The sequence below is a fragment of the Sorex fumeus genome, unplaced genomic scaffold, assembly GCF_029834395.1.
Source record: "Sorex fumeus unplaced genomic scaffold, SorFum_2.1 ptg000043l, whole genome shotgun sequence".
In the NCBI taxonomy this organism is placed as follows: Eukaryota; Metazoa; Chordata; class Mammalia; order Eulipotyphla; family Soricidae; genus Sorex; species Sorex fumeus.
Window position 1 is genome coordinate 4,862,496 of NW_026606100.1, and position 24,213 is coordinate 4,886,708.

At 48.6% G+C, this 24,213-nt stretch overlaps 2 protein-coding genes across 3 annotated transcripts in view; both read right to left on the reverse strand.

Moving 5' to 3' along the window:
* Positions 1-233: 233 nt before the first annotated feature.
* On the reverse strand, positions 234-3,078 carry SLC25A1 (solute carrier family 25 member 1). The gene is made up of 9 exons (XM_056120712.1): positions 2,936-3,078; positions 2,518-2,625; positions 2,308-2,407; positions 2,078-2,216; positions 1,703-1,787; positions 1,464-1,568; positions 1,223-1,338; positions 1,067-1,140; positions 234-911 (listed from the first exon to the last, which is right to left on the reverse strand). The coding sequence occupies exons 1-9, from the start codon at positions 3,018-3,020 to the stop codon at positions 797-799; spliced, it is 927 nt and encodes a 308-aa protein (XP_055976687.1). The 5' UTR covers positions 3,021-3,078; the 3' UTR covers positions 234-796.
* An 873-nt stretch (positions 3,079-3,951) lies between these two features.
* The window catches only part of CLTCL1 (clathrin heavy chain like 1), an 86,851-nt gene continuing 66,589 nt past the window's right edge, over positions 3,952-24,213 (reverse strand). The window contains exons 22-33 of one of the 2 annotated variants that reach the window (XR_008793390.1): positions 23,900-24,057; positions 22,559-22,723; positions 20,501-20,608; positions 16,375-16,542; positions 16,139-16,288; positions 11,571-11,702; positions 10,609-10,719; positions 10,151-10,321; positions 8,011-8,232; positions 5,046-5,121; positions 4,445-4,484; positions 3,952-4,249 (exon numbers count right to left, since the gene is read on the reverse strand). Coding sequence is in view for 1 of the 2 variants with exons in the window: in XM_056120688.1 (XP_055976663.1) it covers positions 5,083-5,121; positions 8,011-8,232; positions 10,151-10,321; positions 10,609-10,719; positions 11,571-11,702; positions 16,139-16,288; positions 16,375-16,542; positions 20,501-20,608; positions 22,559-22,723; positions 23,900-24,057 (1,424 nt within the window). In the remaining variant the exon portion in view is untranslated. The remainder of the gene's footprint in view (positions 4,250-4,444; positions 4,485-5,045; positions 5,122-8,010; positions 8,233-10,150; positions 10,322-10,608; positions 10,720-11,570; positions 11,703-16,138; positions 16,289-16,374; positions 16,543-20,500; positions 20,609-22,558; positions 22,724-23,899; positions 24,058-24,213) is intronic. The other variant, XM_056120688.1, reaches the window with a different exon arrangement.

Sequence of the window (24,213 nt, forward strand, 5' to 3'; positions counted from 1 at the left end):
CCAGTGCTGGCCCCGCAGGATCTTGCCCATAGGCCAGATAAGGCCTACAGAGAGTCCAGATGTCCTCCTGGTCTGGTGCTGGGTCTCTTGGGGGCAGTGCAAACGCTGCCAATAACTGGGTCATCCACTAAAATCCAGTCTTCCCATGCCCCCTGCAGTATCCTCAGGGCTGGCCCTGTCTTTTACATTGGTATCACCTACAGATCAGCCCACACAAGGACAGGAGATTGCGACAGGATCCGGTTTATTCTGCCTTGGGAGGGTGGTCCTGAGAGTGGCAAATGCCACCCTGTCCCGGGCGGAGGGAGGGCCCAAGGGCCAGTTAAGGCCAGTGGCGGGAGAAGCAGGGGGCATGTAGCCCCTGGAATGCGGAGAGGCCAGGCTAAGGCCCAGAGGCAGCTGTGGTAGGCCGGGGCAGGTGACCCTGCTGCCCAGGGTGGAAGGCACCGGGCGGGGACCGGGCCATGGCTACAGGGCCGTGGATCCAGGCCACATGGACACCCTGGGAAGCAGATCACATGGTTACGTGGCACGGTACATGGAACACGGGCACACAGCTCATGAGCAAGCATATGGAAAATGGGCACAGAGTCACAGGCCAGAGGAAAACCCAGCCTGGGCTGGACACACGGACACAAAGCAGACAGACCACACGGATACATAGCACTATGGGATGAGGACTTAATGGCTACAGGCCATAGAGTTCAAGGGACAGGGATTGGGGCCTTTTGGCACGACTGCACTGGAATTGTGAAAGGAGGGTGATGAGGCACCCCCCAGTGTGGGCCCTCAGGGCTCAGTCCGTCTTCCACACTTTGTTCAGCAGCTTTACCACCTCATCATAGATGATGAACACAATAGCCACATCCAGGCAGACCCGGCCTAGGCGAGGGACGGTGCCCTTGTAGAATCTGGGGGTGGAGGGTGGGGAGGGGAAAGGTCAAGGGCAGTGTCCCTGGGAAGTGGGGTAGGAAAGGATCTAAATGTAAGAACTTAGGGGATGGACTGGGGTGTGGGCAGGGGGAGCCTGAGGTGGGAGCAACCATCCCTCCTTTCCCCCACTCACGCCTTGAGTCCTTCATTCCTCAGGATCTGCAGGGAGCAGTCCCACGTGTTCCGATACTTGTGTGCCTCCAGGCCCTGCAGCACATGGGCATGCCACAGTGCTCACCAGCCAGGAACTGCCTTGAGCACCCCTTCCTCCTCAGGTCTCACTGCCTACCTGCATCCGGGTCTTGATCACGTCCAGAGGAGTGTTTCCAAAGACACTAGCTGCACCCGCAATAGCCCCGAACACTCCAGTGATGAGTGGGTTCATGGGCTTGTTCGGGTTGTCCCCTAGATGTAAACAGAGGTGATGGGAGGGAAAAGAGCATCCGAGGGCTGGGAGAAACCTGGACGGGGGTGTCTGAGTTGGGGGGGCGGTTGTCAATGGAGCGGGGTATCAAGGCCTGCAGACTCACCCCGGTACCAGTTGCGTAGGGAAGTCATAACGAAGAAGCGAATGGCTTGGTTGGATCCCTGCTTCAGCACAGTGGCCGTGAGACCCTGGTACGTCCCCCTCAAACCTGGAGGAGAAAAGCAGGCATGGGGTCACGCTGATGCCTCTTGGGCATTAGCTGTTGACTGGGGGAGGTGCACATAAGAGCTCTGAGGCAGGAGAAGGAAGTGCAGGCCTGAAGAAGGCAGCCAAGTGGCTTACCTTGCTCCCGAACAATCTCCCTGACCCCGTGGAAAAATCCTTTGTACTTGGGGTTGGGGGACGTCTGGTCATGGATGAATTTCACCTGGGAGGAAAGCAAAGGTGATGGGTTCCCCGGGCTGGCCCTGTGATGTGAAGGCTCAAAGCCTGCAAATGTCGGGTGAAGGAGGAAGCGCAGCTCTTCCCTGGCATATGCCAGGGAAGGGCCACCCAAGGATACCCTCATTAACGCAACTGTTATCTTTTCTGTTCATGACAGTGCTCTTCACACACGTCAAGGTCTTACTATTGAACTCAAGTGAACCTGGCTTCCAGGTGGGCCTCACATTCCAGGCCTTTCCTCCTGCAGCCTTGCTTCCACACTGTCTCGCTTACCTTGACGGTTTCCATGGGACACACTACCACCACTGCCTCAGCCACGCCGGCACCCAGGCCGCACAGTAGCCCGCGCGTGCTGTCCAGACGTCCCTGTTCGTCCCGCATGTAGTTGCTGAGGAACTCGAACATTCCAAACCTGGGGGGGGAAGACAGTGGGTGAGGGGCTGCCTCCACCAGACTGCCTCCGGCGCCTCCTTCCCCCCGCCCCCGCCCCCAGCCCACCTCACCTGACGGCTGCCTTGGGGATGGAGCCATAGAGAAGGGAGCTGAGGCCTCGGTACAGACCCAGGACGCCATGGCTACTGACCGTCTGGCGCACGCAGTCTCCTGGGGGAGAGGGTGGTCAGCGAGCCCCGCCCCCTGCCGCGGCCGCTCCCCAAGCGCTGCTCCGCTGGGCCCGGCGGCTGCGCCCCCCAAGCCCCCCGCTCCTTTCTCACCAATGCCACGGTACCGCGGCGGGTGCGAACGCTCGTCCAGCTGCAGCTGCGTCTTCACGTACTCCGTAGGGAAAGTGATGCAGATTTCGATGCCGCCCGCCAGGCCGCCTGCAGGGACCGCGGCCCCGCGCCCTGAGACCCGGGTCCGATAACCGAGCCCCCCGCCCACCGCCACGCCCCTCCCCCGCCCCGAACTTTGCCCAGCGCCGGTGCAGCTGCGACGCCGAGTCGGTCCCCCGCCCCACCCTCGCGGCCCCGGCGTGGCTCCAAGGGGCCACAAGCGAGAGGCGCCCCACTGTGCCGGCTGGGGACCGGGGCCGCACCCCCGGGCCCGGAAGTGGGGCGGGCCCGAGCCCTGGGCCCAGCAGGAAGCGCGGCGGGGTGCATGGAACTGGGGGTCCACGTCCCGGGGGCCCACCTGCCAGGATCGCCTTCCCCGGGTGCGTCAGCTTGGCTTTCCCGGACGTGGGCGCAGCGGCCGCCAGAGAGCGGGGTGCGGCCATGGCTGGCGGGGAGGCTGGGCGCCCGGCGTCGACCACGAGTCCGGGCTTCGGCCTCGGGTCCGAGCCTCCTGCGCAGCGCTCAGTCCGCGGCGGCGGCGGCGGCGGCGGCGGCGGCGGCGGCCGGTTATGGTCGGGGGGCGGGGCGGTCGCGTCAGCTCTTGGGCTCCACCCCGCGTGGTCCGAGCCGGGCCCCGCCCCCGCCCCACCCCGCCCGCCTGGGAAACTGAGGCCGGGGCGGGACGCACAGGGCAGGCGCCTGGGCGGGGAGCGTAGCCCGGCCAATGGCGGAGCTCGGGCTCCCGGAAAAGAAGCGCGGCGGGAGCGGGGGCGGAGTTCCTGGGAGGAGTCGCTGCTCCCGGCCTGGGGGCTTTGGGTCAGGGTGCAGTTTCCAGAACCCACCGGGAACAGGGCCGGGTGCAGAAAGGGGCGTGTGTTGGGGTCTGGTGGGTGTTCCGAGCGACGAGGATTCTCGAGATGGGGCTTGGAGAAGGCGCGGGCCCTCCCCCGAGGCACGTGGGCCGAGCCTGTCCCTGCAGGGATTGGCCTCCTGACCAGCACCGGCTGGGCTGCCACTCCCACTGGGGATTTAGAGCTCCTTGCTGTGAGCTCAATGCTTGAAGACCCCAAGCACTACCGGGCCGCCTCCGCAGGAGACGCAGGCCCCCCACCCACAGATAATGACCAACCACATTTGCCGTCACTTCCTACCCAAACCAGCATCAAGCAGGAAGCTTTGATGCAACCGACTTTAATATTCATGATTGGCAGAAGGTTCAGAGCCAGGTTCTAAGGTCTGTTCAGCTGTGTCTCGGAAATGGCCTGGAGCCGCAGCTCCGACAAGGAGAGAAGAGAAGCACCCCTTTCCCCCAAGGCCAGGGAACCTCCCCAGGAACGCTTGCTCCAGCCAGTGGGCCTGAAGATAACCAGTTGGTCTTCTTGGGTAGACAGTCCTTGGACTCCCCAGGCTCAGGGATGGCGCAGCAGCTACCATCATCAGGTCTCAGCAAAAATAAATAATGTCCTGGTGTCCTCATCATGGTCCTGGGGTGTATTGCTGGGGTGATAGTCTCATTAAGTGGGGTTAGAGATGGGACTGTCGCTGAATGCCCACAACACACTGAAGCCGTACACAGGAGGCTAGGTGAAGGCAGGAGCAGTTGTAGATCCATAAGGAAAGCTGGCAGGGGCTGGGCCTGCAGCTGGGCCCGCTGTCAGCATCAGCTGCTGGCCTGCAGAGGGAAAACCAAGATGAGAGCTCCCGCAGCCTAATGTGGACAGGGACCTAAGAAGCAGGGTCCAGACCACCCAGAGACTGAAGCAATGGAGGGCAGCTGCCTGGAGGCAGGGCTGTAAGCCTTGCTGGTGTGGGACAGCAGAGTCTGGCCAAGCTCTAGGATAAGCTAGTCCTGAAAAGGGTCACTTACTTAGCTCAACCGGTTGGATCTCATTCATGCCCATCAAAATCTAAAAAAACCAGATTGACATTAATGGTAGGTGGGCACATGACCCTGAGGACACAGCTGGTGGGAAAGATAAGCCAAGCTCCTATGCTTCATGCTCACACACGCACACACGCACACATCCATGGGCCTTTGTTAATCTGGCAAAGCATTCTAAGAGCCAATAGTTGTTCTAGGTAGTGGCATTAAACTATCTACCCAATGTCCAGGGAAGCTCTACCTATCCATCTACCCAACGTCCAGGAAGGCTCTACTCAAGGGCCGGGCAGGGTGGCATACACCAGGAGCTGATAGTAGGCAGCTGCCAAACATAAGGAACAAGCAGAGGCACCCCCATCACTCAGCAGGTACTCCCAGAGCAGCGAGGACAGTGGCTGTGATTTTCTAACATTCCCAGATACATTAACCTTTCTTTATCTCTGATAGCCATCACGGTCCTCCTGTTCCCTTCCCTGTTCATTCCCACCCTGATCTGAAGTCCAGCAAGGAAGAGTGCTAAGAACTGTTACCAGTTCCCTTCCCGTCCTAGGGGACAAGGGACTGGAGCCTATGGGATGTAACCTACCAAAGAGGAGAGGGGCAGGCTCCACAACATGCTTCTCTCACTGGCGCTGGCTCTCTGAGGCATCTAGTCTGTCAACCTGTGATGAGGCAAGAGTGAATGAGCAACCATCTGAAGGTTGTGAGCAGTCTGAGGCTCAAGGTGAACACAGCGAGGAGAGGCAAGCAAAAGAGAATTAGAGATGAGGACAGCTACCCAGTAACTCTGGGTCCTCCAGTGACCACTAACTTCTCTGCTCCACAAGGTAGTTTTCTGTAACTGAGTAAAGGGGCTGTGCTGAGGGCACAATCCCTGGTTAATTCCTGCTGCTACTGCAGTCTGTCTGTACTTTCCAAGTGGGCACCTGTCCCATATCCAGCGACTGCAGGTTGTAAATGCAGCATGCCTTACATGCCAAGTCTTCCTCTGGACAAAGGGACATTGCTAAGACAATGCAGTAATTTCTGCTTCCAGTAGGTCCAGGCTTCCTCCCAACCCCCAAGAGACCAGTCACCTGATATCGAAGACACTCCATGTATAGAGAGGACATCCTGGTTGAGGTGGGGCAATGACAACTGTCTGAGGACAAGTTGCATCCTCATTTTTCCCTACCTGAGGGACTACTACTCATGCAGTGCCCACAGGCTGGCACAGGTTCATGAGAGGACCAGAGTGATGTGATGCCACTGAGGCTGTGGGGTATACAACCCTGCGCTATGGGGGTGATAACAACAGTGTGTTTGGGATCTCTCCCCAAACAATAACGCAAGTAAACAAGAAGAAAACATGAGTTTTCCTGCAGGGCTCAGGAAAGATCAGGTCAGGTGCTGGAACTCTAGCAGAGGAAGTCTTGCCATCAGCCCTATGTCCCCACTGTCTCAATAGACCTGTCCTGTCTTTTTTTTTTTTTTCTGGGTCACACCCGGCGATGCACAGGGATTACTCCTGGCTCATGCACTCAGGAATCACTCCTGGCGGTGCTCAGGGGACCATATGGGACGCTGGGAATCGAACCCAGGTCAGCCGCAAACAAGGCAAACGCCCTACCCGCTGTGCTATCACTCCAGCCCCTGTCCTGTCTTTCTATTGAGAAAAGAAGACAGAAAGCACTGGTCTCAGACCTCTAGCACTAGATGTGTCTAGAGGCCCTGTACCCAGTTCTCTCAGAGTGGCTGGGAATCCCTAAATGGATCTCTTATTTTCCTTCCACTGAGTCAGCTGAGAGTCAGCCCTCACCCCACCAGTTCCCGAGAAAATACTCTCTAGTACCCTCTGCTTCTACTATGTTGGGCACCTGTCTTGATGGAGACATATAGGGAGCAGTGAGGGCAGGGTCCAGGGCAGCCCCACCAGGATGATGAGAGGTGTCAGGGAACCCTGAGCTTGGGCACAGGGTCCTTCCAGCAGGAAGGCAGCTATAGCTGAGACACTGTGAGCAGAGTGTGCAACTGAAGTGCTAACCACTTGCTACCAGGATGACCGCTGTTATTTACCACAGAAAGGAAATGTTCCCTGAAGTCTGTGAAGGGTTAGGGAATCCAACCCTTGCAACAACAAAGGTTTGAGTTAACCTGTGAGCCTCAACACCAGGAAGAGATCAAAGTCATATTCATTCTTTTTTGTGGGGTTCAGAGCAGGCAGTCTGCTTCCATGTCCACAACTTAGAAATGAGAAAAATAACCCACTGTGGGCAGAGTGGTTTCCATGGACTAGGTCCATAGAGCAGACACCTCCAGTAGTGAGCTGCATTTACTGTGTTGAAAAACCAGGCATCCTTGTAAAACTGGCATTCTGTGTGGCTCAGGCCACGAGGCAAGGGCTCCAGAAAGTCTCAGAAGGCCTCATATTCAAATATGGTGGTGACGCCACCTCTCCGGCAGAAGGGTGATGGCCTTGAAAGGCCCCTGGGATGGCTCTTGCCAGGAATGGGACAACATCTAGGAGGTTGTGAGCAGGGCAAGATCTTGCACACCAAAGCTGGCAACCAGAACCTTCCCACCACTTCCCTTTTCTTTCCTACTTCTACATTAACCCTGGGAGGCACCCTTCCGTTCCTCCACCACTGAAAGAAACCGCAGCAGAGTGGCTTTTTTGTTGTTTGTTTTTGGCGTCACTGCCAGCAATGCCAGGAGTTACTTCTGGCTCTGCACTCAGGAATTACTCCTGGCAGTGCTCGGGGACCATATGTCATCAAACCCAGGTAAGCTGTGTACCAGGAAAGCACCCTACCTGCTATACCTCTGGCCACAGCCTGGTGGCCTTTTAGTATTGTTAGATATCCATCTGGCTTGAAGAAGGGCTAGCTGAGTTGGTGCTGCTGAGTGGTGGCTCTTCCACAGTGTTAGATGATACTATTGCTCTAGCCCCCAGAATGGAACTTCTAAGGCTTTAAAAGACCAGGGAAAGTTTATTATTTTTTTGGTGGTGTCAGGGATAGAACCCGGAATCTCACACATGCAAGGAATATGTTCGACTGCAGAGCTACATCTCCAGCTTAAGATGGGGAGTCTTAAAATCAAAGACTTCCAATTTGTTAAATGGCTCATTTACCTACAAAGAAATCCAGATTGGGAAACTAGGAACAAGTGGCATCTGGAGTAGCAGAAATAATGTGCCAAAGTATGTGTAAAGTGCCTGGGCCAGGGAGATCTAGTTGTGGGGGTGGCGTTCCCAAGTGGTGTTCAGGAGGCCCAGAGCCGCCTCCTGGTGATCCTTGACCATCCAGAAAGGTGGTTCACTGCCAGGACTCAAGGCTGTGGTACAGCTCTATCCCACACGCTCCAAGAGTATTGTCTAAGGAGGTTCACAGTGCAGAAAGCCACTCGAGTATGAAGACAATCAGCAACAACAACAACAAAAAGCAGCCAAGGCTTTTTGGGCAACCCAGGTTGGGCAATCCCAGTAAGTCTCCACAGGAACTCTAGGCCAGACCAAAATCCTAGGCCATGCCACACAGTGGCCAGGAAGCCACAACAGGACTGATACTTACTTTGTTAAGGAACTCCCTCATCACCTGGATGAAGTAGGGCATGGCCAGGTCCACCAGGTTGTGTCTCCAGGCCAGCTCTAGCACCACATCTGGGGGAAGCAGGTCGTAGCAGGTGAAGAGAGTGGCACCGAAGCACTCCCAGTTGCCCTCCTCCAGGAACCACTGCAGCAGCTTCTCGGCCAATTCAGCATCCCGTGACTCCGCAGCATACTGTATGGCATCCTGCAAGCGGGCAGAAGCATATTCGGGTCCCATTCTGCCTCCAACTGGCAAGCAATGGGAGTCTGCGGGACTGCTCTGGGGTGGCCATTGAAGCGGGGACAATAGTTGTGCCAGTGAAACCTGCTAAAGGCCAGTCATCATGATCATGCGTGGCTGGTGCTCAAAGAGCAACATGACTTTTTTTCGTAATGTAAACAGTCCCTAAAAAACTCCCTGGTCACAATTTTTAGTCCTTACCTGCTCTTGTCAGGGCACCAGCCTCATCAACCGTTATCAACTCAAAGTAACCACTTCAAGCCACGTGTGTCCCAGTGTTCCTCAGTGGTCCCAGACTCCCCCAGTGACTGCCCTGTCTAGCTGGTTCTCCAGGTAGAACAGAAAAACTCAGTGGTCACCTCTGCTGCACACTCTGCTTATGAGAACCGGTGTCTTGAAGACCTTACATGAACCACAGCAGGACATGGAAGCTATGATCCAGCTGGCAGTGGCTTCCTTCAGGTCTGTCTGAGCCTCTGCTTCATCTTCATCTAGGGCCTGTGCTTCAGGTCTGTGTGGTGTGATCGCAGAGCTTTGGTGGCATTTTCTCTCAGTTCTTACAAAACCATCAGCACTTTGCAGGAGCTAGATGCCATGTAACAGTCCCAACCAAGAGGTGCCAATTTGGAGTGAAGTACAAGAATCTGATATCAAGGATCTCTGGTCCTTGTGCTCTGAGAGGGAGGTTCCTACACTGGGCAGAAGGCAGCAGCTGTCCATATATTCTGGGAAGGAACTCAGGATGCTAAGGGATAACCCTTCACATAATGCTCACGGCCTACAGAAAGGGGCCTGGGGAGGGCTGGAGCAGTCGTATGGTAGGGTGTTTGCCTTACATGTTTGCCTTACATGTGGCTGAGCCGTGTTCGATTCCTGGCAGTCCATATGGTCCCCTGAACACCACCAGGAGTGATTCCTGAATGTTTCTGGCTCTGCCCTGAGCATTGTTGAGTATGGTCCCAAAACAAAAAACAACAACAAAAAAGGGGTCCCTGCGATTCCCAGCACAGGAACCCTTGGCTCACAGCATATGACAATGAGGGGTCTCCCATGCAGCTGCACCTTACCCCATTTGAGAGATCCCAAAGCCAGGCAGAGGACAATGTCTTCAGTGCCCTGGTCTCTCCAGGTGACCTGTCCTGAACAGCAGATGCCCAGCCCTGAGGGTGGCTAAGGCACCACATAACGGAAGAAGCTGTATTTTATTGTTTTGGTTTTGGGACCATACCTGGTGGTACTAAGGGTTTTTTCCTGTTTATATGCTTATGGTTTATTCCTGGTGGGTGTGGGGAACCGATCAAATCTGGGCTGGCTGCGTGCAAGGCACATGTCCAGCCTGCTTTACTATTGCTCTGGCCCCCTAATTTAGTTTCCTTATTCCCAATATCTGGACAGGAAGTAAAGCATGTGCCAAGTGTCCTGCTACACTGAGTTAGGGGAGAGTGAAAAATAAGTAACTGCTTGTGGGGGAAAATCTCTGGGACAAGAATCAACACCATGAAAGCAAGTCCTCTCTCACCCAGCACCACCTGGCAGTGCTTGAGCAGGGCTTCTCCTGCTTCTGAACTTAGAGATCAACTCCTGGTAGGGCACAGGAAGCAATCATCAAACCCAGGTTAGCTGTGTGCAAGATAAAGCACTCTACCTGCTCTGTTATTTCTTCAGCTCTGAGAAGCAAGTCTTAAGATCCAAAATTTTTAGGGGCTCTAAAAAGCTCATCTAGATTGCTTCCAACTCTGACCTTTGTCCTGAAAACACTTTTTCATTAGCTTCATCTTCTCTGTCTTGAAATTACCTATCCCGAACCCAGATCATCAGGGAGACCGTGGTGGTGGGGCTTGGGACTAGCTCTGCTGTGGCTGCTCTGCATCATGACACTGACCTTGTAGAGATGGTCCTTCTTGCAGAGCTCCACACTCTGGGCCCACCGATTGTTGCCTTTGTACAGATAAGCAGCAATGCGCCTGAACTCAATCAGGGGGTGCTTCTCCAACCGCTGAGCTAAGGCGATGCTATCGAAGTTGTCGTAGGCATCAATAGATGACCTCAAGCCCTAGGAGGTGATAGTCCTTCCATGAGTGAGGGACACAATGGTGCATATACCAGGAATGATTCAGTGATGGCTGCTGCCACCATGGCCTAATAAAGGAGATTCCTGATCATCTACCCAAACTGTCTCATGGGGTACACAGTTCCTCTGGTGCAGGGGAAGCATGTGGAGAACATGCTGACCTTCTGCAGGAGTGGCTTTCCAGGTCCCCAGGACACAAAGATAGCTGCATGAGTTTCTGGGGCATGGAAGAAGTTGCTGCCACCCTGACAAAACTTTTCCATACACACCTGAAAATCTTCCTCTTCCGTCAGCAAGTGGTTTAGTGCTTCATTCACACTCTTGTTGTTGTGGCTCTGGACTGAACGTAGATAAGGTTTCACCAGGGGCAACTGACCTGCCTGACAAGTCAGGAGAACAATCAGCCACTCAACTAAGTTGTCATGAAAGAGCAGGGCTGGGGTCCATGACACACTACTGGATACAGGTTTCCTCTGGAGGATGGCAACAGGAAGCCCTTTGTGCAAGCACACATAAAGGGCTTCCTGGATTATTCAGTACATATTAGTTTTATTTTTTTAATTAAAAAAATTTTTTTTTTGCTTTTTTTGGTCACACCCGGCAATGCACAGGGGTTACTCCTGGCTCTGCACTCAGGAATTACTCCTGGCGGCGCTCAGGGGACCATATGGGATGCTGGGAATCAAACTCAGGTCGGCCGTGTGCAAGGCAAACGCACTACCTGCTGTGCTATTGCTCCAGCCCCACATATTAGTTTTTAATACTGACTTTCTTTTTTGCTAGAGATGGTAGGGGTTGGTGCTCAGGGGTTACTCCTGGCTCTGCACTCAGGATTACTCCTGGTGGTGCTTTGGGAACAATATATGGGATGCCAGGGATTGAACGTGGGTTAGCTGAGTGCAAGGCCAGCACCCTACCCACCGTACTATCTCTCCAGCCCTCAATGAAATTTCTTGCTGGGAAAAAAAATCTAAAATTATAGCAGTGGCTGGAGTGATAGTATAGTGGGTAGGGCATCCCTGGAACCCTATAGGATCCCCTGAGCCTGCCAGGAGTGATCCCTGAGCACAGAGCTAGGAGTAGGCCTTGAGCACTACCAGGTGTGGCCCAAAAAGCAAAAAGAAATTATGATTATGATCTTTAGATTAACTGGGAATCAATTTCAAAAATAATGTTTTAAAGTTTTGGGCCAGTTTACCCTTCTCAGCTCTTGGGATTCTAGCTGATTTACCTCTGAAAAGAAGCCAACAGTCCGAGTGTGGTCTAGCCGGGGTGCAAGCACCAGAAGTAGGTCATTGATGAGCAGAGGTTTGTATTCTAAATAGAACTGCAGGGCCTTATAACAGAGTTCCACATTGGCCACCTGTGGGTGAGGCAGACCCAAGGTTCAAACAATTCCCATTTATGGAAGTCCCAGACACCTGCTTCCAATGCCACACACTTCCACTGCCATACTTCCTCTGGATTTTGCTCTTTAATAAATGCACTTCATTAGTAAGGCTGGTGGGATGGCTCTTATAAGACTAAGCACTATACCAACTACCCCCTTTCCACTTCTGAAGCATTTTTCTTCTCAGTACTTCCCACCCAACAATCAATCGAACAGGCAGGTCTTTATCTCCTGCCCCACCCTGAGTCCATTCTGGTTTCTGACATGAGGTCAATGCTCAACCTATATCTGCTGAGGGAATAAATGACCAAGTTAGAATAAACTCAAACACCAAAAACATGGTTTCATTAAGTAAGATCTCCCTAGCTCTCTTCTGAAAGCTTAATATGAGCTGTGAGGATAATTGCAACATGTCCTGTTACATCCCCACTGCTGTGGAGCTCACAGTGGGTGGCCTCATTTAGCAAAGGACTGGGTTTCTCTTGGAGGAGCCTGTGCCCACTGTTCCAGGTTTCAGCATCTGATCAGCTATGGAGTCTGTTTGCTGACACACTCTTGACAAATTGTCCTTGCTCAGTATACCAGTCAGGGTCTTGCTGATCTTGGGGACTAGTGTAAGCAATAATGTGGGTATCTATCTGAATATGTGGATGCAGGGCACAGGTCACAGAACTTCCCACAGCCATGCTGGGCTGAGTTCGATGGTAGCAGTATGGGGCCCAGTGAGGTGTGCAGATGAGAAAGCAAGGAAGAGGGAAGAAAACTAGACTCTGGCTAGTACTGACAATGCAGTGCTGCCTCTCCACTCCTTAACTAGGGCAGGGCACTTGGCACTCTCAGGATATAGCAGTTTTCCAGCCCTCTGGAGGCAAATCCATTCTGGGGCACTGATACTCTATGGAGCTACATGCCAGGATGGAAGTACCAGCAAGGCCATGTCCACTTGCCCTGATGTCATACTGGATGTGCACTTTGTCTAGTGAGCCCCGACCCAGAAATAGGGCATCACTCCTAGTTGATGCTCAAGGCTGGAGAGATAGTTCAGGGATGAAGAAACCTGGCTTGTATTCCAATAACCCTGGTTCAAGTCCCCAGCATTGAATACAGTCCTTTGTGCACTTCCTGGGATCACTCCTAAGAACAGGGCTAGAAATAGGCATTTACCACCACCAGGTGTGGTCCAAATACCACAACCAAGCAAAGAAAATAGAAAGGCAATGCTCAGAAATTCTGTGATGAGTTTGCTATTTTGTTCTGACTCCTGACATTCATCACACTGTTTAAAAGAAGCAACTATTGTATTCCAGGAACCTATCATTGATGACTTGGCTGGTAAGAAGCATATATTATGCCCGTGTTATCAATGGGATAACTGAAGTTCAGAGCAAAGATACTTAGCTCAAGGGGAAAGAGACAAAATTACTCAGCCTTTTGCAATCCAGGTCTCCCATCAGCAAGCCCCTTGCCTGGTCCTCCTGTATAGGAAAAACATCTCTTGACACTGGCTACTTAAGCTCCCACACAACCATGATCCAGAGATACAAATGAACCTCAGACCTGAGCAACTTGCTGCAGAGATGACCCTGGACTTTGCATAGGCCCTTTCCGTGGGGCTGCTCCAGACGAGGGCAGGTACGGTCCTTCCACCTTTAGGAGCCCCGGTGACTGCCATTTTCTAGAAGTCAGTGACAAGCTCCAGGTGCAAGTGGCAGTGGCGGCAGATGCCTGGCCTCACGGGACAGGGGAGGAGTGAGCCCTTCTCCTTCCCCCTGCCCTGAATGATCCAGAGACACACAAACAAACCTCGGACCCAGCAACTTGCTGCAGCGATATCTTCAAACCCTAATTATTAAAAATTTAAAATACCTAGAGAACGCAGCTGCTCTTGTGGTCATGTGACATTATGCTGTATCCATAACAAGCAATACAAAACACATTGTCTAGCATTGCTTTTTTGGCATGTATGAGTGCTGGTGGGACTGGTCTCGAAATATTGAAGGTAACTAAAGTAGAGAGAGTATTGTGCAAATTGCCACACAGGCAGAGGGAGGTGTGGAATGGGTGTATGTGGGGGATACTGCGGATTTTGGTGGTGGAAAATGTGCACTGGTGAAGGGATGGGTGTTTGATGACTGTATGATCGAAGCTCAAACATGAAAGCTTTGTTACTGTACCTCACGGCGAATCAATAGAAAATAAAATAAAATAAACCATATCTCTTTAGTAAGCATAGTGTAGGTATTGTCCCCTCTGCCTGAGCCATCAGAACAACCTGTGACCTGCTGTGACGAGGCAAAGACCTGCCTCTCCCCCAGCTAAGAGCTGATAGGAATTTTGTTTCCCAAGTGTCAGGGAAGAAAAGGCACAGTGTACACACTAATAAGTCTTGGTCACTCCCTACATAATGCTTTTCTTTTTTTTTTTTTGGTCATATTGAGTGATGCTCAGGTCTTACTCTGGGCACCATTCAAGGTGACCTCATATGAGCCATCACAGAACACATCAATTATTCCTGGACAACTGCCCAAGTCACCAGTAAGAAACAGAAAGCACCACCATCAATTTTAAAATACCCACGGTTCTGAATTAATGTGAAAAAGCAGTCCTATGTTCAGTCAGGCATGGTTTCTTAGCAGTTTTCCCAGTGTGCTAGAGCATGGAATATCATTAAAATTAAAAAAAAAAACCAAACCAAAGAAACGCAATTATTTTTATTTAGCTCCATTTCCTTCCCTGACCCAATTCTTTGCTTGACATGAGGTCACACTATGGGTGCTTGACTGGGCTTGCACACTTGGTGGCAGTGTCTACACGTGTTCACAGAATTTACAGTCTTATTTGTGATGCTGGTGAACAGTTTGGTTGTAATGCTTACACTTTAATTGTACCCAAGACATACTAGGTGATCTCAAATAGCAGAGATACTGGGATTGCACTTGGGCATGTGGGTAGTGCAAGGGATTGAATACGAAGCCTCGACAGTCCAAGATTTGCAAGGCAGGCACTTTTATCACTGAGCTATCTCCAGGCTACCCTAAGTACTGAAATATTTGATTTTCCCATCTTTCCACTGGAAACCTACAAACACTGCCCTGGGTAGGACTCCCATTAGAATTCCACTAGCTTCACACTACAGTGTAAACATCATATATATATATATATATATGATTGTATGACACATGACTTCAGGCTGATTCTTCTAACAGCTCCCAGTGAGAGCAGACACTGAGATCAGACTGTTACCCATACTTGCCCTCAGCAGCTTCTATGGCACAAAAGCACAAAAGAAGCAGCAGATACAGATGGAGAAGGGACTTTGCCCATACCCATACCCATGAGTAGTAGGACAGACATAAGGCAGAGAACAAACAGGACTGACCAGTGGAGAGATTACTTACTCAGGGCCATTGGACCAAAATGAGGTACCTAGTATAAGAATATGGGGACTGAAGACAGAGCACACATTACTTCACCCCATACCATTAAAATAGCTCAAAGAATGGGTTTCTTAGAAGATGGGCCCATTAAGAGACAGAAACACAGAACAGCAAAGGTCCACATAGTAGTTGCACCCAACCCGGACACCTTCTAATGGGTTATGGTAGAATAGCTCAGAATCCTAGCTTAGTAAGACACTACAGAAGGAGGCCAGGGAGATAACTCAAAGGCCTGGCATGTGTGAGGCCCTGTGTTACATCTTTAGTACCATATTCCCCACTCCCTAAAAGTAGCGCCAGTGTAGACAGCCCTAGAGGCTCACAAACACTGCCCCACAGAGTGTGACTCTGGTGGACCTCAGCACCCCTAGGTCCACATATCGTGGCACTTCTGGGCCCAAGAACTGAAACTACCAAACTTAAGTACTGTCAGGAGTGGCTTCTGGGCTTCTGAGCACTAAAGACAGTACAGGAGGTTCCCCCTGAGAAGTATAGGGACACAGAGACAGCAGATCTAGGCTTGTACCTCTAACTGATGAGCATTTACAGCACCAGTTATATGCTTGTAACTCCTCTGGGGTTGGCAGTTTTAAATACATAAGGGAAAAAATGGCAGATAGTAAAAAAATATAAGAGAAAGGGTGGTAAATAGGATTAGAGGCTGCCCAAGCTGACAATGTAGAAAGAAGAATAAACATCAATGTCTGATTGTAGATTACGTGGATGTGAGGACAAGGGGGTGGAGAATGAGGTCCTAGAGAGCTGGAAGGGCAGTGCAGTGCAGTGGCACACTGTTCTCCCCTTAGCCAGTTTCTGTGGAACCTTAGGCCAGTTTCTTCTGTGCAAGTCTGACCCCCACCAATTCCCAAAGAATGGCAAGTCACATGAGAGAATGCAATCAGATCCTGAAGCATACACACCGGACAGGGTTGGTAGAGGCAGGCAGGAACTAACGCTTCATTGTCCTCTTACCTTGGCAATGATGTCTTTGAACTGTCCTTCTCTCCAGGCATCAGCAGGGTGATTGATCATGGTGAGGACGGCACTGTCATACTCCTCATACTTGTCATAAAGGAACACCAGCTCTGCCCAGAGGTGTGCCTGCTCTACAGCTTTCAACACCTAATGGGATGACCATGGCGAAGAGTTGGGCTAGTGCCAGGCATGCATATAGCAGCCAGAGCCTTGAGAAGGTCTAGTATACATACCTTCGGGATGTTGACACGGGACCAGAAGAGCTCCAGGTGCTCTGGCATCTTCTGCGGCTTGAATTTGGAGTAGAGGATAGCCAGTTCTGTGAATATGCCCATATGGGCTTGCTCCAGGCCCAAGGCAGCTTCTAACACAGAGATCAGCTCTTCAAAGTAGCCTCCATCCTGACAGACCAATAGCATGCTTAGGGTATGGTCAATGCACACCTAATGCACAGCTACCCTAAGGCACAGCTCATTCCAAAGTAGAAGCGGGTTGCTCAAACCGAATGATCTCACAGAGGTGTGCAGGAAAAGAAATGTGGGCCTGAAACTGTGTCATAGTACTTAGCTCGCCTTACTTAATACAGTTTTCAAGTTTAAGTATAAATCACAATAATCATTTTTATAAAAAATTACAATAACCAAATCTGGTAGTACGGGTGTGAGTGAGCTCAGGAGATTATAAATTTTTATCTGTTTCCATGGCTCAATTCAATCCTCTGAAACTCTGCATCTTGCAAGCCTTTCATTCTTCTTGGAACACCAATAAACTCTCTTTACTGCTACCTGACTGTATCCTGACCCATTCTTTTCCTTTCAGATTCTAAAATCCCCACTACTAATTCTAATTCCCTGGTTTCTAGTCCCAACTTCCCCTTGTCCGAGCATTATGCTTATAGTCTATGACTTGCTTAAACTCAAGATTGTCAGCCTTCAGTTTAACAAGCACAAACCTCCGGGTTTCACTCTGAAGGAATTTCATACCTCTATTCCCTCACACCTTGTCTCCACTCTCAGCCAATAATTTTGCTTCTGTTTCAGAGGGAAAATTGGAAGAAAATTCCTATGCCCATTCCCCTACTAGCCAGCACTAACCCTGCTGTCTACAGGTATACAGGTCTCTTGCTTAGAGCCTACCTCTGGGTCCAAGGCCTACTGATTCCTACATCCCAGAATGCTGAGCAATAGCTTTTCCTTTTTTCTCTGTCAAGCTTTCCTTTAGCAAACAGTCTGATACTTAATAAATATTTTTTTTTTAACATGTCTGCCACCATTTTTCTACACCTCAAAAGTGCTGCTCCCATTCCTTTTTGTCTTCTTGGAAGTCCATCAATCAGTCTCTCCTGCTTCCAGACTCCTACACCAGTGACTTCCATCCCACTTTTCCATTTTTCATCTACCAAGCAGTAGGGCCCTACCTACCTGACCATCCTCTCCTGGGTTTACATCTTTTCACTAGGCTGTTTGACTTCATTTTCTTGGTGTTCATTCCTTATTCCAACTTAGCATGGGTCTCAGGCATCTTTATTACACTCACCAATGATCTGATTCAGTTTCTAGTTTTGTGCAACACGTGTGTGTGTGTGTGTGTGTGTGCATGTGTGCTGCACGCATGCACACAGGGCTTACTCCTACCCGACCTCATACATGCAAAGGACTGCTCAGTCTATTGAGATATCTCTCTGGTCCTTTATGAAGTATTTTTATGTCAACAATTCCCATTTTCTCTTAGGTGGGTTTCTCCATTGAACACCAGACCTTCTTCCTCTCTGTCTCCCTAATATCTCTACATTGACACCTAGTTGGAAGCTTAAACTTAGCATGTCCAAATTTATTATTTTTTTTCAGATGGAGAGGCCCAAGTGGTGTTGAGATGTAGGAGCCACTCTCGGTGATTTTCAGTTAATGAGGGCAGCAATTCAGTGTGAAGGCCTGAGAATGTAATGTTGCTTGTATGTTGCAGTGTAGAGGATTACCTGAGCTAGCTTGGCAGTGCTCAGGGATCTTTAGGGATATACCCAGTGATGCTCAGGAGACCATGTGCTACTGGGGATGAAACCAGGTTCAGTTATGTGCATACCAGGCACCTTAAGCTCTGTACTATCTCTCTGATCCCCCAAATTTAACTGTTGTACATCCCTTCCACATGGTTTCACTTTTAGTCTTTTCCATGTTCACTTATGATTTTTTTCTATTTATAATTATTCAATTAAAAAAGTTAAGAAACTTACCCTTAGCTGTGAACTGTGTGTTAATAGGAAGCTTATCATGGCAGGGAGCCTGAGGGGAAAAAGGATGGGGATGGGAGGAACACTGGGACAATGGTGGAGGGAAGTAAAGGATGTGATGCTGGAATGTTTATGTATAAAACCCTATCATTATGAGTACTGTAAATCATGGGGTTTATTTATTTATTTATTTAGTTATTTGCTTTTTGGGTTACACCTGGCGATGCACAGGGGTTACTCCTGGAGGTGCTCAGGGGACCATATGGGATGTTGAGAATTGAACCTGGGTCGGCCATGTGCAAGGCAAAAAGCCCTACTCTCTGTGCTATCTCTCCATTCCCCAAATCATGGGGTTTAAATCAATCTACTAGACTATTAAATGGCTGCAAACTCAAAACACACCCTATATCTGAATCACATAGATGTTCTCCTTCCATCCATACAACTTCATACCCACCCTAAAAAAAAGTCTGTTTTCAGTACTTGAACCAGAATTGCTCCTTCTGCTTAGGTCTTATGCCCAGTCATCTAAGTCCTTCCGGATGGCTTGTGGTTCTCTACAATTCCCCCTCCAGTGCTTTTCCTTGAATGTGTGATCCCTTCCTGCTCTAGACTCTGCCTGGTCACTGAACCCTTCCTCAAGTATTCTCACAACCAGACTCTTAATTTCCCTAGGTCTCTACTCAAATATTGCAGTCTCAACTACTATTAATTTGAAAGCCCCTTTATTGAGCTCTATCTTTCAGTCCGTGAACCTGCCAAATTTCTTCCATAACTCACCACCTTCACTTTGTTGCCTTGATTTGCACTGAAGGTAAATTCAAATTAACAGAATTATTCACTCAGAATTTTTCACTGATACAGTGATCTATATTAATGTCTAGCACTTTGTAAATGCTTAGACATTTGCTGAATGAAATTAAGCATTCTGTGACTCTCTGAATGACCTTACTACTTTTTGTCTTGGCTTTATAATTTCTTAAACTTTTTCTTGTGCGGGTATACCACAAGAAAAAGTTTAAGAAATTATAGGAGATCAAAGGAGATCAGAGACTATTTTTGATTCTGTGCTTGGGAGTGACCCCTGGCAGAGCTCAGGGGATCATATGCAGTGTCAGGAATCAGAATGATGTCAGCTGTGTGCAAGATATCTTCTGTACTATGTCTCCAATTCATGTATTGAACTTTTTTTGGGGGGAGGATGGGAGCTGCACTCAGTGGTATGTTCAGGGCTTACCCCTTGCTCTGAGCTCAGGAATCACTCCTGGTGGGCTCGAGGGACCACATGAGGTGCCAGAGGTTGAGTCCAGATTGGTTGCATGCAAGGCAGGCCCTACCCGCTGTACTGTCATTCTGGCCCCCATTTCTCAAACTTCTGAGGAAAGCATGTGTCAGTGTAAAGTTATCACTGCCTAGCTTGATATTTTGGACCTTGATAGCCCCTACTTTCACAGGCTTACAAAGCAAGCAGGCTTGTCCTGAGACTTCCAGGCTAATGTTCCCTCAGTTAAGGGATGGCAGTATGATTCCCATGTAACATCACACTTTTATTCTGTCCTGAGTGATCTATTTTGTATGACCACATAGATATAGGACTCCTTAAAGCAAAGACCCAGGCGTTCAACACTACCAGCCACTCATCAGGAGATAAGACATTAAGATGGAGAGCCCTTTAGCCTTTAAGTTTCCTTGAGGTCTTACTCCTACTAAACTGTTGCTTACTCTTTGTCTCAATAGCATTGAACAATCACACTCTCTGTGAGCTGCACGCTCCAGGGATCTAGCATTTGTGTTTTGTGATGTTACTGGCTGTCCCTATGTGCAAACCATGGATTTCTAAAAGATCTGCACTTCTAAAAGACCCATGGATACAAAAGAAGAGGGGGGTACTTTTAAAACACAAAACACCAATAGCAATGAGGCATAGGATATGCCTCTGCTTCATGGCAATCTGCTTCATCTTAGATTATCTAGTATAAGAAAAGACTCTCCTATAATGTTTTCTAAATTACTTACAGATATAACAAAGTGACCTTATATGCAAAGGTGAGGACCATACCTTTATTTTCAGTGTTTATTTGTCACTCATTTCTATTACCAGCAGAGATCATTTGTGGCCAGAATCTAGTTACCTGGTAATAGCAAATTAACTCTTTCAGCTCATCTGCATGAATGACGATGTGGAGACCACACAACTGTGCAAGGCGGAATTCCTGTCCATCCACACAGGCAAAGCACACCTAGAGGGAGGAAAGGCCATACATGATTGGCCCTGAGAAGGGGACCCAGTACCGTAATAGTTGGCTACTGAGCATGCATGCAGAGACACCAGCAAACTGGACTTCTTCAGCTGGATTCTCAGCAAGTTAGATAATTGTAGGATAAACTATAAGCCACTAGGAGAAAAAAAATACTGATTATTTCTAATCTGCAGGTCAAGAGAATGAGAAGGCAGAACATACATTAATTTAAAGTTATGAGATATGCAGGTCTCTTTAGATGAAAGGAAAGTCATGCTGGAATTTCAGATTTGGGATCTGAACAGAGTTTAACAAATCTCAAAAATCATCATCATGTAGTACATTTCATATGAGTGTTGTTACTTGGAAAGAGTTGCTTTAATGATTTTTTGGAAATAAAATAAGTTAGAGAAATATGAAGAGGGAGAAAGTATGGTGTTCTAAAGAGAAGATGGGATTATCTAGAAGGAAGACAGCTTTAATAATCTTAAATCATGTATCTATTCGATGTACTGCACAGTGTGCACATCTTATAACAATAATCCTACTGTGTAGAAGATGATACTGATCAAAGAACCCAGGAGGGGTCTTGAGTTGTATTTTTAATTTTTAAATTTTGTTTTTATGCCACACTGGTGGTGCTCAAGGATCACTCTTGGCACTGCTTGGGAGCCATATGCCATGCCAGGGATGGAACCAAGATTGAACTTAGATCCTCACACATATACACACATGCAAGGCAAGTACTCTACCATTGAGCTACAACTCTGGCCCACCTATTCATTAATAGCAGGGTAGAGTCACAATGTAGATGTAATTGGGGGCTGGAGTAACAGTACACTGGGGAAGGTGCTTGCTTGCATGTAGCAGATCCAGATTTGATTCCCCAACATCCTATATGGTCTCCTAAGCTTTTCAGGAGTAATTCCTGAGAGCAAAATAAGCCCTGAGCATTGCTGGATGTGGTCCAAATCCAAAGCAAAAACCAGATAAAAGAAAAAACCCAAGAAAATCCAAGAAACCAAACCAAAAAAACCAACAAAAACCCATGATATGTAAATAGCAAATGTAGATATGATTTAATCAAGGCCTTGATATTAGATATTTGATTAATTTTATTAAATAATGCTTCAAATATTGATTGAAGCTAAATATATTTTTGCATATCTCCTCACATTATTTTTTTTAACTTATGATTCTGACTCTATAAGAACTTCAAGTCACTTTGGCCCAGACCACATGTGGAAATATCTGGACTGTGTGGCCGCATATGCCATGTATGAGGCAGCACAACACCTCCTGAAGCAATAAAAAGCTTAATAAATTCTTAGACAAGGACTTACCAACCAACCCTGTAATTTGATATAACAATGTTCACATACATTAATTTTTAGATCTATTATTAATACTGCAACTTTGTTATCTGTCAATTTTAATCCTAGAACTGCATCAGGAATTGCCACTTTTCTCTACATTAAAAATCAAAAAACCAAAAAACCAAAAAAAACCCAAAAAATAACTTCAAGTCAATGTCTTTTCCCAATTTACCAAAAAGACTAATGTCAATTTATACTAATTATTCTACTTATAAGGTGCTATGATTAAAACTATTCTTCGATACTACCTGTAATACCAATAATTCTATGCTTTTAAGACAACTCTTGGGAACTAATTGGTCCAACAAGAGAGTGGGGGTGGTTTCCACAGGCCTTTGCATCAATTATAAATGTCAGCTTACAAGAATCTTCAAGTAATCCTAGGGAGCTCATGTCAATTTACAAGGATCTTCAAGTCATCCTAGGGGGCTCAGAACTCTGACTGGACAAGGTAAACACTGAGATGCATCATGTTTGGCACCACAGTGTGTAGTACAAAAGAAAGAAGAAGAGATGGTTTATTGGTCCAGAGTTCTCCGGGAGATTTTGTAGAAAAGACTTCTTTCATGCTTACCTCCATCCATGTCCGTGTGCTGTTTGCCTTGCGGCTGCTGTCCACTGCTGCCTGATACTCACCAAGGTGGACCAGGGTAGAAGCCAGACCGGCAAAGTTAGAAACACTGCTATATAGCAGCTTAGCAGCTTCATACATTCCTTCCTCATAACAGCGGTCTCCAACCTACAGACAACGGGGGAATCCCACTGAGTCCTTCAGTGTTTAACTGAAGTTCCCAGGTTGGTAAGGGCATTTTCTGAGTTTGAAGAAGATAAGCAGAACTTTTTTTCACACAAGTAGCCTGGGCTATTGCAGAGCATCTAGAGAATAGAACATGTTCCCCAGCCTCCAGCAGCTCCTTATTACTTGCTCCTGGGTGTACTCGCTGTTATCTCCAGTGAATCTACAAGCTATGTTCCTTGTAGTTTCTTATGCCCCTTGTAGTTTTTGTACCCTCTTCCCCACTTAAAAATCCACCGAGGAATCCATTCAGAGATCCTACCTCTTTCCCTGAAATTGTTACCTTTCTGACTTTCTCTGCTTTGAGGATCTCTCTTCCTTTTAATAACCATGAGAGCTGCCACCCTGGGAGTTTTGGTACAGGAAACCATGTCTTCCTGTATCCTCTCTTACTTCCTTTCCAGTTTAATGCCTTGATACCCCCACAATTGCTGACTCACAATCTCCTACCTGCATCATGCCTATACTCCTATTACTAGTTCCTCAGTCGTGCTTCCTTGAAAACTCAGTCTTTCTTAGAGAAATTCACAACATAGGAACTACGGGGCTAAACACAGGGAGCTGGGCCTCAGTGGTCCCTCAATTTTTTGTTTTTGTTTTTTTGGGGGGATACCCAGAAGTTCCCAGGGATTACTCCTGATTCTGGGCTCGGGGCCACTCTGGTAGGGCTCAGGTCGACAAATGGGGAACTGGGATTAAATTCAGGTCACCAAGTGCAAGGCAAGCACCATACCTGCTGTACTGATTACTCTAACCCTTATTCCTCTTTATGAAGAATTCCCTCCCCTCCATAATGTTATCATTGGTGGCATATGGGAGAGCTATTGATTTTCAAGTATCTCTGACTTCACCATGCTGCTCACTTTGTTCTCTCATAGCAACAGCTAGAACACATGCACAGAGTTCGGACACCTTTTCTAGGGGAAAAATTCTGATACCCAGGGCAAAGAGCAAGTGAAGATAAAGGTTTCTTAATTTCTATACCAACTGCAGCAATAAGGACTTTACTGTGTGACTTATTTCTCAACAGTATAAATCTGTGCCACTCTAGGAAGTGATCTTTGAACCCACCTATAGCAGTTTACAGTCACTGGGGTGGGTTGGGGAAAAAAAGCCTACCTGTTGTATGTGGGCATTGTTGGGTCCGTTAATACAATCTTCTAGCTCAGAGAGACGATTGGTTTTAGCCAGCGCAAAAATAAGTTCAGTCTCTATATAGGATTCATGATCTTTTTTCCTGGCCATCTGTAGGAATTTAACCAGATCCTCCCAATTGCCTAAAGACAGAAAACAAAAATAGGTAACCAACCTATATTTCTAATTAAACAGAGAGTTCAACTTCTTCCATTCTGTACTCAGTCAAGACAATGAAGGTTCTACTCTACCCCACTGAGGGTTGGAGATCCAGGTAAGGTCCAGAAGATCTTTTTGTT